Consider the following 15,285-nt stretch of genomic DNA (forward strand, 5'->3'; position numbering starts at 1 on the left):
TTAGGCAGCGTCTACCCGCTGTAGGAGCCCGCCCCGCAAGTAGTAGGAGGGTGAAAAAGTGCCCGTTGTCCTTGGAAGCTTTTGACGCAGGGAGTGGAATGGAAGGTATTGTTGACCAAGATTTGTTCCTTCTGTTACTGCAACTGCTCCTACTTCTGCTGCTCCTGTTGCTCTCGGAAAATACTACCTCTCTTCGCTGATATCGCTGCAGCCGCCAGACTTGAACCTGTCAGGTAGAAGAAGACTCTTTCTGCTGCTGGTGATATATGTGCTGATGTCGCCGTCGCAATGTCTCCTGTTTTGTTGCCACCGTGCAACTGCTCATGCGAGTGTGATAGCGCAGTCCATGGTCTGCTTTACTCAGCTTCCTGTAAAGTGCTTGATGATATCAAACACAGCAAAATACGTACATCATGACGAATCCTTAGGATTGAAATACAATGTGTAGAACAGCAATTACTTACTGTGTGCGTCATTTCTCCCGTAGGTTCGGAGCAGGGGCTGTTGCTGCATGCAGTTCAGGCTCCGCCGCAACAACAAGAAGTGAATAAATACTTGGGCGAGCATTTCATTAGTTCTTCCATTTTTAATCTTGAAAGTAATCAAGGATCGTCTCGCCTTTCTTGTCTCTTTCTCCTGTCGATCGTTCCCTCCTTTCTCGCCTGCGGGAGCGCTGGCGATGTTCTGTCCTGCTTCGTGGTGATTTGTGCCCGTTTGTCTGCGTTGATAATATATCTAATTGCTGCGTCGAATTGCAAAAGAATTTATATTGCTCTCAAGTCAAAGCCTTCCCTTTCTGTGGGGTCTCAGTCGTCCACTGTCTTGAACTAGTTGCGGGGGGCCTGTGTTGTTTGTCAGAGGCAATCGTGGGCGCTGGCAACTGGGTCGCTTGATTCCCGCGTACACGCTGTGTCATCTCTTATTACGTGCTAGGGAATCTTGGTTGCTATCCCTGTCATTCCCTCCGTTTTTCTCTCACGCTTCGTCTGCTATCGCCAGGTTCTAGGATATCTCATATACATAAGCCCAATCATACTTTCTGAACTAAAGGGACTGCACTCACGATTTTCAGAGGATGTCCTCGGCTGAGGAATGGGACTCCTTCGCCCGCGCCACCCGGAACATCTTCCTCGATAGCCCCACAAAGGTAAGCGCTAAAGCACTCCTCAGGGCACTGATCAGACAGGCGGCCTATTCCTCTCCGCGGCTTGCTCATTTCTTTATAGCTTGAGGTCTGGGTTCCCCGGGGATGCGTTTGACAGACTCGCTTCTGCATGAAGTATCGCAGGAGTGATTGCCTGCTGAAGGCCAAGGTGACGAATGATGTCTCTGTAAGCAAAGATTTGCGTTTCTGCGCGTGCAGGGTGTCGTGATACTTCTTCCTTAGCCCCTACACGGCTGGCAGTTTGTCTGTCTTATCGTCCATTGGTCTGTTTCTGAATTTTTGTGCTGGACTTTCTCTCTCTGCATTTCTCTCATTCGCTTGCTTTTTGGCTGGATCACTTGCCTGTTGGTCTTCTTACGTGCCCGCTAATAAACTTTGTTTTTTATTGGTATGGTCCCTTGCCTTCACCCTCTCTGCCTTGGTTGCATTCAGTCGACCCAGGTTCTGGGTGTTTGCTGTGGCTGATCACGTTGCACTTGCTGCCTCTACTGCCTTTGCGGCTGCTGCTCCTGCTGCTGCTGCTGCTCAGTGCGTGAAATACAGGGCCCGCTCTGTCTCTGAGGTGACCCAGCTGGAGCGGCTCGCCGCGGCCTTCATGCTTTGGGCATCTCACCCCAAACACCAACTGGGGGATGCCGACTTGTCTCTGGAAGGGATTACTCGAGGCAAGAAAACAGCACCTTAAATCGAGAATCCTAGTTATCTGCTAAACACTCTTACTCAGATCTGGAACCCCAACACTTGCCCGTAGACGCTAACGCAGCAAGTCTCTTTCGCCATTTAGGGCTTCGGCGACGTGCGCTTGGGCCGTTTCGCATGTCCAACTATATTGCCCGTTAATAGGCTTTTTGGGTCTTGTGTGAGTGTGCACAGCAACAGCAAATGCCGAAAGCGGAGCGGCCCAGTCCCGTGTTAAGCGCCAGCAGCAACGGAGGCAGCAGCAGCAGTAGCATCTGGGCTAAAGGAAGAGAAGGGGGAGAACGCTGGCTCCCTTTAATTTGCATGCACTCTGTGGAGTCTTTTGCGGCGTTCTCTTGCTTCAGCTTCCTCCATGATCAGATACAAGGGCTCCAATGAGCCTGGGGTCATGTAAGAAGGAACTGAGTAGGCGCTGAGGGGCCTCATAGCCGAAGAGCTTCCCTACAGTGGGTCCGCAGAGCTTCTTTTGGCGTGTCCGGTGGATAAGCAGGTGCCTGTTGGGTTCCGTGCACCTCTTGCCAACTGTCTAAATGCGTAGTGCTCCCATTTTGTTTCATGCACTACTTCACTTGTTTAGGGGCTTAGTCAGTGCCTTTCTCTGGGGCTGGCGACGTCATCTGGGAACCCCAAGGCTTTTAGCTTATAAGAAACTAATACTGTGGAACGCTTCTAGAGTGCTGCGAACCTCTAGTAATGTTTCCTGTTGTGCAGACAGGTAGTTCGGCAGTTGCTGCACGGCCTGCGTAGAGAACCAACCACCCTCTTTAGCTCTGAAGGTGGACTTTTAGCTTATCTGGAGCCCTTTGTAGCTCGAACGGAGGCCCACTGCATGAAGATGTGAACAGCGACCGGGAGGCAAGACTTCGCCGACACAGACCCCAGGGGCAGCTTTAGAACAGTGTAAAAGAAACAGAGAAACCTACCAGATAACCAGGAGCCTCAAGTTTGGAATCCGTGTACATAAGTTTAGGCTACGCAATTGGCGTCTATCAAACAGGAAAGAGCCAGCGAACCGTAGGAAGCTAGGCTCGTGTTCGACTGCAGGTGTAGCGGCAACAGCACGCGTGGCGGCAACAGCAGCTACTCTTGCACGTGACTGGTAAAGATATTAGATGTCGTTACAATATTTGGTATTCAAATTCAGAGGACCTGGCTGTTGGCTCTTTCAGTTTTTGTTGGATATACGGGCCAGCTATGTGACAGTCAGCAAGAGCCTTGGGCTGCTCGGCGAAGCAAACGGTGTACTGCTTTTGGAAACTTGCTCCTGCCTCCATAGGCAGAACGGGGTCTGTCGTCTGTCTCAGAAGGACTGTTGTATGCACGAGAGAAGTGCACAGCAAACGAAGACGAGAGGAAAGGGACTATACTGGGGTCTCAAATAGGAGATTCGACTTGTGCTGTGGCTTCTGCTTCTACGCCTGCCTGGTTAGTCCTGGTTAGTCGTTTTTTTGAGCTGTCTTAATACTTTTGTCACCTGTTCTTGCCACAGTAAATTCTACCAATTAGTTGGGCAGCGTGTCCGTGTGTGAACCTTGTGTCTACCGCTATTTTTTTGCAGGCCTGCCTTTATCTGGCGGCCTCGCCGGGTACACAACTCCATCGCATGTACTCTGAATGAGCCCTCTTGGGCAATGGAGCTTCTGGAACTTTAGAGGCTTCCAAGGGACTCGACAGACTTGATTCCATCAAATGCAAAGTTGGGTGTCGTGGGGGCTTTGAGGATAGCCGAATGACTGTCCTCCTGTCAGGCTCCCCGGACTCCCTCGCGGGGCTAGTCCTCTCATCAGAGAGGCTGGGTAGTTGTGATTAAGGAGGGCTTTCGTGAGGCTTCGTCTCTGGCTGGTTGCTGAGGGCGGGGCTGCTTCGGTCTTGCACCGCCTTCGCCGATTGTAGGAAGTACTCCGCCAGCTCAGCGGGGGATAATAGAGCTGAAGCCTCCTCCGCTGTATAGACAGGAGGAGCTGGCAATGGGGTCCCCTTCAGCGCTGGGGAGAAGGGAAGGTTATCAGGAAATACCTGAAAAGGTGTCGGAAGCGCAAGGGAGCCCTTACTCAACCTATACAACTAGAAGGAAATTAGAACGTGAGTAGTTAGCCAAGCGGGCAGGAACACATAAAAGGCGAAACACGAGAAGACAAGGGCAGGTGAATAACTCAAGTAAAGGTAGAGGCACAAAGAGCGAACGAAAAAGGACAATGGCAGGCAAGATCAACAGAAGGAAAGCGACGTGGAACAATGAAAGATTAGCGATAATACGGCCAAAAAATAAACTGTTTCGGAGATACGGCTTCTGACGCTTGGCAAGTGTCAAGATACAGTGATTCGTTAGCTACTGTAGGTCTCCCACCTTAGCCGCTTCTTCTGCGCCCTTGTTTCGTAGCTCAGGGTCAGGCTGGAGGGATTCCCACAGAGCAGCGAAGCCAGACCTGATGCCTCTAATAATGGCTGTTCGTTCTGCTGTCAGTTTCTGCGTCTCCTTCTCGGAGCCCCCCACAGCAACCGCCAATGCGTGGGCTGTGGGGACCCCCACAGACGAGGCGGGGGCTGCAGGCACCCCTCCCTGTTTGGGGGATACTGTTGCAGGCCTTCCTGAAATGAGGGTGTTCAGATTATTGGTGGCGGCGTTTAGACGAAGCATATCTCGCATATAAATCTCCCTGTGACCTCTGCGCCTCATGAAGTCGTAGACGGGACGAAGGCCGCTGTGCTTCCGCAAAAAGAAACGCCGGGCCATTTGCATTTCCATCTAATGGGGGCACAGAGATAAGGAAATAAAACGGAAACAGAGAGGCAGGTTTAACCAGGTAGGAAAATACAAACAAAGAGCCATACAGACGGACGAAAAAGAGACAAAAATGGAAGGCTTCGACAGACATCCATCAAAGAGGCTTGCGACTAAGAAGCCGTATTCATATATAAAAAAACAAGCAGTCACTGGCAATAAAAACAGATGCGAACGGAAGAAATGGCAGAGAAGAACACCTACACACAAGAGGCGAGGGAAAAAAGCATTCGAGGATAAGGCAAGGGAAAAAAGCATTCGCAGCAAAGTTACAGCCCGCATATGCCTATACGCAACTTCAGCATGAGTGCATCTTTTTCAGAATATAAGAATGACAGCGGCTAGCAGAAGCAAATGCATCATTATACGTAGAAGAAACAAGCAAATGAGCAAGCTGCCAGAAACCACACGAAATGACAAGCGAGCAAACAAACAGGCAAATAAACTGACACAAGAAACGGCTTGGCACAGAGGCTAAGAGACAGCGGAAGCCGCTTTGGTGTGGCAGTGCGGGCACATCAGCCTTCAACAGCCTGTCTGTCGACTCACTGCCGCCTCTATTCCTCTTAGACGCGTAACGGGTGCCTTATCGGGGCGGCTGCGGAGGACCAGGACATGAGAGGCCCCTTGCGCGATGGCACTTCGGTAGGGCACAGCCTCAAAGAGCAGTGCGTCGGCCAGAGGCTCCGTCACAAAGGCCTTGGGGGCCTCCGCAGCGAAACGGGGCAGAGATGAGGACGCTACCATCGGCAGGAAGTCCCCCAGCGGCCTACGGGTGGGGCCCCCTGGAGGAGGATCCCACAAGGGCAGGTGGACTACAGGTCCAGTCAAGCCCGGCAGCAACATCGACGCACGCAGGCACTCCGACAGCGAGGCCATGTCCTTTATGTTTCCACCAGAGCTGTCTAGAGTCACAGACTTTAAGCTCAGCAGCCCGGAGGCTATCACCTGCAGCCACACAAGCCCGACACGCTAAACTTGTCAGCAAAACACGGCAACCCTGCTAGGTTCTCAAAATGCGTTGGTTTCCTTGAACTGCCAACGGCTCTTTGCTGCCCAGGGCTTGGTATCGAAATTTTGGGTCGTGTGGCCCTGGAATTAGGACCTGGAGTGAAATGCGTGGTGCAACGCTAAGCGTTGCGATTGCATCAGCGTACTTTGAGGGGCTGTTTCTTGTCATTCCTTTCAAACTGCCACCAGTTGAAGGGCTGTCTCTTCTGCAGAACCTCCACGAGGAGCGCATCCAGGTTGACGAGCGGTCGGCCCAAGCGGCTGCTGAGAAAGTCGCGAAGGTCGCCATCCAGCAGACAGCCCAGACCGAGTGCGCGGCCGATTCGGCGTGTGTCGATGAAACGACGCCCTAAGAATGGTAGCCAGTCAGTGTAGACTGCACTGCCTTCGTAAGCGAGTTGTCGAGACACCACGAACGCACCAATCAAAGCCCCTGCGCTGCTCCCGTACACCGCGTCAATGCTGTCCGTGAAGCCCAGATGCTGCAGGCCCACCGCCATTCCCGCACACACGCACGCACGCATCGCCCCCCCCTCTATTGCCAAAGCCAGCACTTTCCCGTCCCTAGGGCTCTTCACTGGGCTCTCTGTTCCTTGTGAAGAGGGCCGGGAGATCCCAGGGCGACCCCCAACACCCTGCACACTCCACAGGCGAGGGCCCCCGGCAGTGGGCCCACAGGAAGGAACCCCCTCGAACGGTCCACCCCCAAATAGGCGGCGTCGGTACAGCAGCAGTGCCACGGGGTGTACATGCTGCCGCAGCAAAGTGCTGCACTGCTGCAGCAGCAACAAGCCTCCCTTTTTGAAGGCTCCTGGGTCTTCACTGCGTCCGCAGAGCCAACGAGTTAATTCAGAAAGCGCAGCGTTACTGCTTCGGACACTGCTGCCGCCGTTGCTACTCAATAACTGCTGCAGCAAGTGTTCCAGGCGCAGCAGCAGCACCGGATTGAAGGGGGGACGATGGCAGTGAAGGTCGCCGCACACTTCCATCGATCTGCAAACAGAGCACAAGACCACAGATGTCAGTTCTAGACCCTAAACTCTAAACTGTGGATGTGAGAGCTGCTGGAGCTGCACTGAAATAACAGTTATTCTGGCTGAGTTGTCCCAGGATGGATTCAGCTGGGAAGAGGATCTAAGGCTAGAACTTGTGGAAGAAACTTAATGAATAAACGCCAACGGCCTAGATTTCAGAGTTCAGGCTTAGGGTTTATGGCTTGCTAACGCGAGCGGCACCCCTCTTGCGAGGGCTTTGTCCATTTGTTCTTCGCTGTGTATTTTGATTCTCTTTCTCCCAAACAAGGCGCCCCTCAACCCGCTCAGAGCCGCTTGGGGGGCCCTCATCAGAGAACTTCGCGGGATATGGAGAACCCCTGTCACTGGCCTTTTCTGGGTGTGGCTGCTTCTTAAGGCTTTCTCAACAAAGTGGATCGGCCACTGCTTCCGAAGTGAAAGAGCTGCATCAAGGGGCCCCGAAACGCGGTCATGCGGCAGTCTGTGAGATACAAAGGCAAACCGCCTTGGGTGTACCACGTGATGCTGCTGCAGTCGCTGGTGCGGCTGCTGCTGCGGCTTTGGCTCTTGCTGGGGGCACGGGGAAAAGGACAGCGCCGCTGCACCCCCGCCTGCTGCTTGCAGAAGCAGCAACAGCTGTAGCAGCAGCAGAGTCCCCCATGCCGGCAGAAGTGATCCTGCATGGCGTGCAACTGAGCTTCCGCGCATCGCCCTCGGCTGTTGCTGTTGCTGCTGGTCCTGCTGCGGCTTCTCCCCGTGTAGCGCACCCGGTGAAAGGATCATACGCTCCACTGGGGCTTTCCACGAGCGTTTTTGCGCCATGACTGAAAAAGCAGCTGCTGTACCGCTGCTGTAGCCGCAGGCGCTACTGCTGCCACTCTTGCTGTTGCTGCCGCTGTTGCTCCCACTCGTGCTGCAGCATTCTCATAGCAGAAAACACCGCTGTCCCTCCAGCACATACCGCAGAGAGACACGGAGTTTGCTTCTGGAACAGTTGCTACTGCTTCCCCTTTAGTTGCTGCTGCTGGTTTCGCTGCCCTTGGTGTCCTGGTGCAGCCGTTCTCGCCGTTGCTGTCTCTGATAGCTAGACGCTACAGTGATCTGGAGCCGAAGACACGCTGCAAGCCGCGATGATAGCCGCTGCAGGAAAGCCTTCACAAGGTTACCTCGCCCTACTTGTGCTGCTGGCGGTGTTACTGCGGGTGCAGCGGCGGCAGCGGAGCTGCTGCAGCACGGGTCCTCCAAACGAAGCAGTCGATGGGTGCTAGCTGCCTTCCGTGGAAGAACTCTTATGTACGTGCAGTTCGTGAGTCAAGCGCTTCTGAGCTGTTTTTGCTGTTGCTGGTGCTGCTATTGCTCCTGTTGGAGACAGAAGCCCCAACGCATAGAGCGGAGGCAGGGGAGCAGCAGCTGCCACGCACAAAGTTGCTGTTGCTGCAGCTGTTAATCTTAAAGTTGATCAGAAGGTAGTCGAGAGGAGCAGCGCTGCTGCCGATGCTATGTCACACATCCCGTTTGCCGCTGGGCGTCGGCAGCAGCACCGGCAGCTGCAGAAAGGTCAACGCCTGTGCAGCAGCAACACTAGTAGGAATGGCATTCTTCCTGCCGGAAGCTCCTAAAAGTGCCAAAGGCCGCATTAGCGGCAAAAAAACAGACACTTACAAGAGGTGGAAGAGCAACCATCACGCAGGCCCCACGCTGCTGCCAGTAGCGGTAGCAGCAGAAACCAGTCCCCTTTGCTGGCTGCTGCTTGGCGGCAGCAGCAACTTCTACAGTGTATCTAGAGTTCAGTGCAGCAGAGGCCTCAATTGACATTTAAACGTCCTAGTGGCCGCCAGTTGCACATTTATCCCCGTTGACAGCAGCACACAACAGGAGCAGCAGCAGCAGCACCAGCAGCAGCGGCAGGAGCAGCAGCCAGCTGCGGCAACAGCAAGACAGTTAATCCCAGTATCCGCTGCAACGGCGTTATCTTCAATAAAATTATATTGTCACAATCACCCGTTGCTGCGTAAACCTAAACTACTGCTGTAGAGACAGCAGCAGGAGCAGCAGCTCCTGCAGCTCCTGCTGTTGCTCGGATGGTCCATCGGCACGTGAAGCCCTACCCGCTCTTCGGAGCAGCAACGAAGCCTCTGCGCAAGCAGTGGCTCCTGTAGAGACCGATCCTTGTAGTAGCTGCAGCAACAACAGCGGCGGCAGCAATGGTCGGCAAAAGGGAGGCGGCGCCGAATGCGCCACCACCTCAGGCACCCCAGTCAGAGCAGCAGCGACAGAAGAAGCACCAGCAGCTGCTGCAGCGGCAGTGGGAGCAACAACAACATCGGCAACAGCAACATCGGCAACAGCAGCAGCGGCAGCATCTGCCACAACGGCAGCATCCGCCGCTGTCGCAGCATCCGCCGCAGCAGCAGCATCAGCCACCACCACAGCAGCTGCAGCAACATCCGCATCCGCAGCAGCAGCAGCAGGATCTGCTCGCGTTTCAACCCTTCTCTTTCCTTATAGAGGTCTCGTTCTGGCGTTTGCTCTCTGAGCGGAAACTGAAGGAATGGAGGCTCAACACTCCGTGGGTGCCCCTTATCGCTACGTACAGCTGCACAGCAGCGAAGCCGCTACAACAGCAGCAGCATAATCTGCAACACGTGCAACAAGGAGGGCATCATGCTGCTGGTCCTTGCAGGGTGCGCATTGACGCGGAAGCACTGGATATCGTGCATCACCTTCTTCAGGAGCAGCAGCAGGAGCAAGTGGAACAGCAATTTGAGCAGCAGCAGCATCACCAACAACCAATGGGGCAAGAACAGGAGGAAGAGCAGCAGCTGCTGCTGCTCCGGGAATGGCTGGACGGGGGCGATGACTCCTCGCCTTTGCCATCTCCTGAAGCTGCGGAGGCGGAAGCTGCAGCAGCAGCTGCTGCAGGCGCAGCAGCAGGGGCACCCCCTCCCCCTGGAGCAGCAGCAGCAGGGACCTCTAGGCGTTCCGCGTTGATGTCTCTACCCCCATTCGCTGCGCGGTGCCTTAAGAGTGGCACTCGACCCCTTGTGGGGCTTCTGCGTGTCTACAACAACATGGAGGATCTCGTTGCTGCAGTGCGCAGCAGAGCTGCGGCGCAGCGCTGCCTGCTGCGCCTAGAGGAGTCTATCTGTTGCTGCAGCAGGTGCAGCCCCAACCGCCAGCAGCACGAGCACCAGCTGCAAAACCAACAGGAGGCTCAGCATGAGCTTCAGCAGGAGTTAGATCTTGAGCAGCAGCAGCAAGTCATGTACCTACCTGTCAACGACCCCGCACTGTGGACGCTGCGTCTATGCTGCCGTGACCTGGAGCAGCAGCAGCAGCAGCAGCAGGACATTGATTGCTGCACAGCGCCATCATCTCCCTTCACATGGGCAGTGGAAGGGTTTGCTTCCCCAAGCACGGCAGCAGCAGCAGACGCAGCAGACGCGGACGGATACTCAACAGAGGCCGCAGCTGAAGCCACTGGAGCAGCACCAGGAGCTGTCTCTGGCTCAGCGGAGGAGGGGGAAGTCTGCGCCTGCCGCGTGGTGTACGGACAGTTACCAGCGACTGCTTGGCCGTGCCGGTTTGTTTTGGAGTCATTTATAGATCTCAAGAGACAGCGCGCTGTCTACTCTATTTGCACACCAGCCTTGAGGCCGGCAGCAGACATACGGCAGCTGCAGCAGCCGGTCCCCGCAGCGCCCCCAGTCACGCTTAGGGAACTTGTCGCGGATTTGGAGTGTAGTATGCACGATAACCGTTCCCAGCAGCAGCAGCAGCAGCAGCACTTGCAAAGGGAGGCATTTACTGCTGCGGAGCTTTCAGCAATTTCGCGGAGAATTCGTTCTCTGGACAGCAACACCTCCCCTTTTCTCGCAGGGGGATGCTTCCTTCTTCTCAAAGACAGCAGCAGCAACCGCAACAGCAGCAGCAACGGTAACAGCAAAGGCGCGAGTGGCAAAATGAATAGCAACACAGGCATTAGCGGCTGCTGCAACACAGGTGTCGCCTCTGAATCGCTTCAGCTGCTGCCTCTGGAGCAGCTTGAAAGGCTGCGACACCTCTTACCAGCCTCACAACAGGAGCACCAGATGGAGCAGCAGCACGAAGAGCAAGAGCTGTACTTATGCGTAATGGACCCGTCGTCAAATCCTGGAGCATTGGGGTGGCCTCTGCGGTGTCTGCTGCCGGCGCTGAGTGAAGGCTTCGAGCTGTTCGGACGGCGCCTCAATGTTTTGTCTTTCAGGGACTGGCTGCTCGACCTGCGGGTGGAGAGTGCCGCTGCTGCAGCAGCTGCAGCAGAAGCCACTGCAGCTGCTGCTGCCCACGAGGCATCGGAGGCCGCCGCAAATGTCGCGGCACACTCGTCACCAGAAAATGCTGTGGCAGCCCCACAAGCTGCAGCAAATGCTGCTGCGGCAGCGAGGAGGGCAGCAGCGACGGCAGCAGCGGCTGCGGCTGCGTGGGGTCAGGTAGTGGAGCCTCTCTCGCGCATTTTTGTTGTGCGTCTGCCAACAGCAGCAGAACTTTTGGGGGCCTTCACGCCTGCGCCTGCAGCAGTACCAACAGAAGCGCCAGAAGCAGCAGCAGGAGCAGCACCAGCAACACCGACACCGGCAACATCTCCAGAAAGTGGAGCAGCAGCATTACCACCACGCAAGGCATCCATGGTGCTCGGGCGGCTGAAGCGCGTAGTGCCGGGGGGTGTTCCTGGGCATTCTTCAAAGATAGAGCACCTTTTTCATGTAGATTTGGGGCGTTTTCTTGACCCACGAGTGATGCAACAGGAGGCGGACAACCTGAACATACAGCTCATCAGGCAAGTTAGGCCTTTCCCACAGGGCTCTTGAGTGTGCCTGCTCAGGGTTTGAAAAGTAGGGCTTGTGTCACAGCTATCTTTGGGCTCTCAACTTTGGGGCTGTATTCTGGTAGTTGGCTCCACAGTTCAAGGCCCGAGGATTTGGGCTAAGGAATCAGATTTCTTGGTCTATCGTGAAGGGCTTGTGTTTGCGTGAAGGTGGAGAGTGCTGCCGTCCTTCGTCCCCGAGTCTCTGCAGTCACTGCGGGTTTTGGCAATTGGCGCGGGCACCTTAGGCTGCGGAGTAGCGAGGCTGCTGGCCTCTTGGGGTGTCAGGTAAGCCCTACCTCCTAATCAGTAGCTTGCATGCAGTTAAAGCTCCTTCCCAGACTGTGCACTGGTTGTAGCCTGTGGCTTCCTTTCTATCCTTTCTATCTCTGCCGACGTTTGCCTGTCTCTGTGTTTCCGTTTGTTTCCAAAGCGCCGCAACTCTCTTCATTTTTCGTGCTAGCCCGCTTTTCCCTCAGTTTCTGCCCGTCTTTGCCAAACTGAGGCAGCAAAGAGAATTGGGGCAGAGACACTTATCTGCCCCTATGAGCCTCGCCTACTCTGTCTACAATTGAAGGTGTCCTTTATCCCGTATCTAATGGTTCACACTTAAACTGCTAGTCTATGAGGCTCATACACAGTGCTGCTGGCCTGTCATAAAATTCTGAAGCTACGTTGTTATCCCTTATTAATGATCAGGGCCATAACGTTTGTAGACGGGGGTCGTGTGGCCCTCAATAACCCCTCTCGGCAGAACCTCTTTACCCACCAAGACGCCGCGGCTGACGTCCGTACACCTTAGGACAGGGTTAAGGCTCTGTATAGACACTAAAGCCTGCACCTACTCGAGGCCAAGAGCTGCTCAGATAGCTGCTAGTAGCACCATGAGCCCGCCGTCCCCGAACACTGAACTGCTTGACCGTCTGTTAAATATGTATTAGTCACTAAAGCCTGTAGTTTAGGGCATGGCGTACAAGTATGGGCTGGAACTACACCCAGCGTTTGTGTTCAGGGAGGCTTGGGACGCCTGAAGGCCGAGGCTGCGCGCGACGGTATTCTCGCAGTCAGGCCCAGCATGGAGTGCAACGCGGTCGTCCTCGACGTCCCCATGCCTGGTTCGTCAACAAACACATCCTAACTAGTCAAATTAGGCTAGCTGCGTGGTTAGCTGGGCGGCTAGCTAGCTACGTTGTCACTGCGGCGGACGTAGTCATTCCTGTTTTGCAGTCGAAAGCGTTGACACTAATTTTGGAATGACTTTGCCGGCTGTTCGGAGCGTATCTTTTAGCTGCCTGCATGGTCTCGTGAACAGATAACTAAGAGGTTAGCTGAAGAGGCGGCTGGGTAAGTAAGTAGCGGTAGCTGGGCACGGCTTCCCTTTTCGTGTGCCGTGTATACCGGCGTAGGTCACCCCCGTTTCCTCCTAGGAGATCTTCTGGAGAAGGGAACGGCCACTTTAGAGCGGCTTATTGACTCGCACAATGTTGTGCTACTTCTGACTGACAGCAGGGAGTCGCGCTGGCTGCCCTCGCTCATTGTTGCGGAAAGGTCAGGTCCTCTTTTGACATCTTAACACCGTAGTTAATTGTTCTCTGTGCAATTGTTTGTGTAGTTTCTTCATTAACAATTGCATGTCTTATACTTTTGTGGAAATTATCTCTATGCCTGTGTGTGTGTATGCATATTGCATGCATATTCATTTTAGTTCGTATGTGCATGCACATGCATGTTTTTGTTCGTGCGAACGCAGTCCATGCACAGGCCTATACGTATGCTTTTATACGCATATGGCTCAAGCACTGTTTCGCGCTATAAATATGGTTCTACATAGACCACGAATTAGCGTGTGCACGCGAGCACGCACGAACTTACGTCCACATCTTACTTGTATGGGCCGGCATGCGAATGCTTATGTACATTTTGTGTGCGCAATCTCAATGTATAAGCACCAACGTGCACCTGTACAGGCAAAGGTTTAAGAGTGTTCCATCTGTATAGGTTCTGTTTACATGCCTGTACGCATTTGCGTGGAAGCGCAAATCATCTGCAAGTTTAAATACATACTCACATGCATGTTACGCGTGCATGCGTAGATACATGTGCGTTTTCCCTGTTTGCCCGCACTTCCTCATTTGTCTTCCGACTTTTGTGTTCATGCACGTGTTCCTATGTGCAACATAGCAACAGATAACTTTTGTAGATGTGTAGATACATGGAGGACATGTCATATCCGTGTACCTACAAATCAGTGAATGCATGTTTCGTATGTATGCCCATACGCACACACGCACATACATGAACTTCATGGACATATTTATAGGTAGCAGTGAAATTGTGCATTGGCAGTGTTGTTTCTCTCAGACACAATCGATATGCTGCGGGATTGCTTCGTGGCAGCCTTGGCCCTCCCTTGGCTGTGACGGTGGCCCTTGGATTTGACTCGATGCTAGTAATGCGCCACGGCTTTGGAGGCAACAAACTCGGCTGCTACTTCTGCCACGCCGTCAATGGCCCCGCAGATTCCATTTCTCACAGGTTGGTTCATATATAGACAAATGCGGCCGCAATAGTTGCTGCTGCAGCTTCTGGTACTAAAAATGTGAATGCGAAGAAGGAATGTAATCACAGTTACTGGCACTGTGATTCGTAGTGGCACTGTGCTGTATGTGCTGCTGTCCTTTGTGGTCTTGATGATGCGACATTTGTGGATTATGCCTCAGCTGCTGCTGCTGACACTGCTGCTACTCTAAGAGAATCTGCTGGTTTGCCATTGCTTATTGACCTGTGGCGCTGGTGTCTACAGCTGTGTTTCTGGGAGCTACTGGTGCTACCTGAATTGCTCGTAATGCTGGTATTTTGCTGCTAGTGCTACTGCTGCTCTCAGGACATTAGATGAGCAGTGCACAGTGACTCGGCCAGGTGTTGGGGCTCTGGCCTGTTCTGTAGCCGTGGAGCTCCTTGCTGCTCTGACGCAACATCCCCAGGGCTTTGCTGCGCCCCACACTGAGACTGATCCGCTAGCAGGAGGGAGTGCTGCCGCTGCCGCCGGTCTGCAACGGCAAAAGCAGGGAGGCTTTTCCTGTTTAGGCGCCACGCCACATATGATCAGAGCCAACTTCGCAGGTTAGAAATGAAAACTACACTTGCTGCACAGCTACTCCTGACGCTGCCGCCGCATCTGTTATTTCAGTTCAGACGGTTGCTTACCATGTTGCGACTGTCTTACGTGGCCATTGACTGCCCCTGAAATGGTCACCCCGTGCCCCGCCTGCTTTTGTCAGTCTGTATTTGCCTTTGAGCCGCAAGTATACATGCGCACATGCATTGCTTTTGCGTACGTCCGATCACATATGCATGCATTTAGCCCTTATATATGTATCTATGGGAGTTGTGTATTTGTCTTTTGTTCAGACTTTAGTTTGATGAAGGAGCACCAGCCGCAGTGCCCGACTTGCTCGTGCTGCTCTCCAGGTATAGTGTCTGCCTATCGATCCCAGGGCCTGAGCTTCCTGCGGGAAGCCACGAGTTGCGCCTCGCGGTTGGAAGAGTATTCAGGCCTAGCTGCCTTCAAGAAGGGCCTGCAGCAGCGAGCCCTCGAAGTGATTAATCTGTCAGACTCGGAATGAACTAACAACGGACAAACAAACGAATCTCACAGAAAATATGGATGAAAAATTACATAGATGAATAACGAAATTAGTAGTTAGGATAGGTGTATCAACAGACTCTAGGTCTCGTGTATGCCCACAATCACATGCGCGCATGTAGG

At 53.8% G+C, this 15,285-nt stretch overlaps 3 protein-coding genes across 3 annotated transcripts; 1 reads left to right on the forward strand and 2 right to left on the reverse strand.

Moving 5' to 3' along the window:
* Positions 1–3,670: 3,670 nt before the first annotated feature.
* ETH_00021085 (uncharacterized protein) lies at positions 3,671–4,604 on the reverse strand (the record flags this gene model as incomplete). Its single annotated transcript, XM_013375586.1, has 2 exons — positions 3,671–3,880; positions 4,212–4,604. The coding sequence occupies 2 exons, from the start codon at positions 4,602–4,604 to the stop codon at positions 3,671–3,673; spliced, it is 603 nt and encodes a 200-aa protein (XP_013231040.1).
* Positions 4,605–5,171: 567 nt separating this feature from the next.
* On the reverse strand, positions 5,172–7,492 carry ETH_00021090 (uncharacterized protein; the record flags this gene model as incomplete). Its single annotated transcript, XM_013375587.1, has 3 exons — positions 5,172–5,594; positions 5,804–6,650; positions 6,882–7,492. 3 exons carry the CDS (start codon positions 7,490–7,492, stop codon positions 5,172–5,174), a joined length of 1,881 nt encoding a protein of 626 aa, XP_013231041.1.
* A 1,382-nt stretch (positions 7,493–8,874) lies between these two features.
* Positions 8,875–15,142, forward strand: ETH_00021095 (thiF family domain-containing protein, putative; the record flags this gene model as incomplete). Its single annotated transcript, XM_013375588.1, has 7 exons — positions 8,875–11,493; positions 11,688–11,804; positions 12,529–12,631; positions 12,923–13,064; positions 13,878–14,051; positions 14,401–14,639; positions 14,928–15,142. 7 exons carry the CDS (start codon positions 8,875–8,877, stop codon positions 15,140–15,142), a joined length of 3,609 nt encoding a protein of 1,202 aa, XP_013231042.1.
* Positions 15,143–15,285: the final 143 nt, after the last annotated feature.

This window comes from Eimeria tenella, genomic scaffold (assembly GCF_000499545.2).
Source record: "Eimeria tenella Houghton genomic scaffold, Eth_scaff29, whole genome shotgun sequence".
Classification (NCBI taxonomy): domain Eukaryota; phylum Apicomplexa; class Conoidasida; order Eucoccidiorida; family Eimeriidae; genus Eimeria; species Eimeria tenella.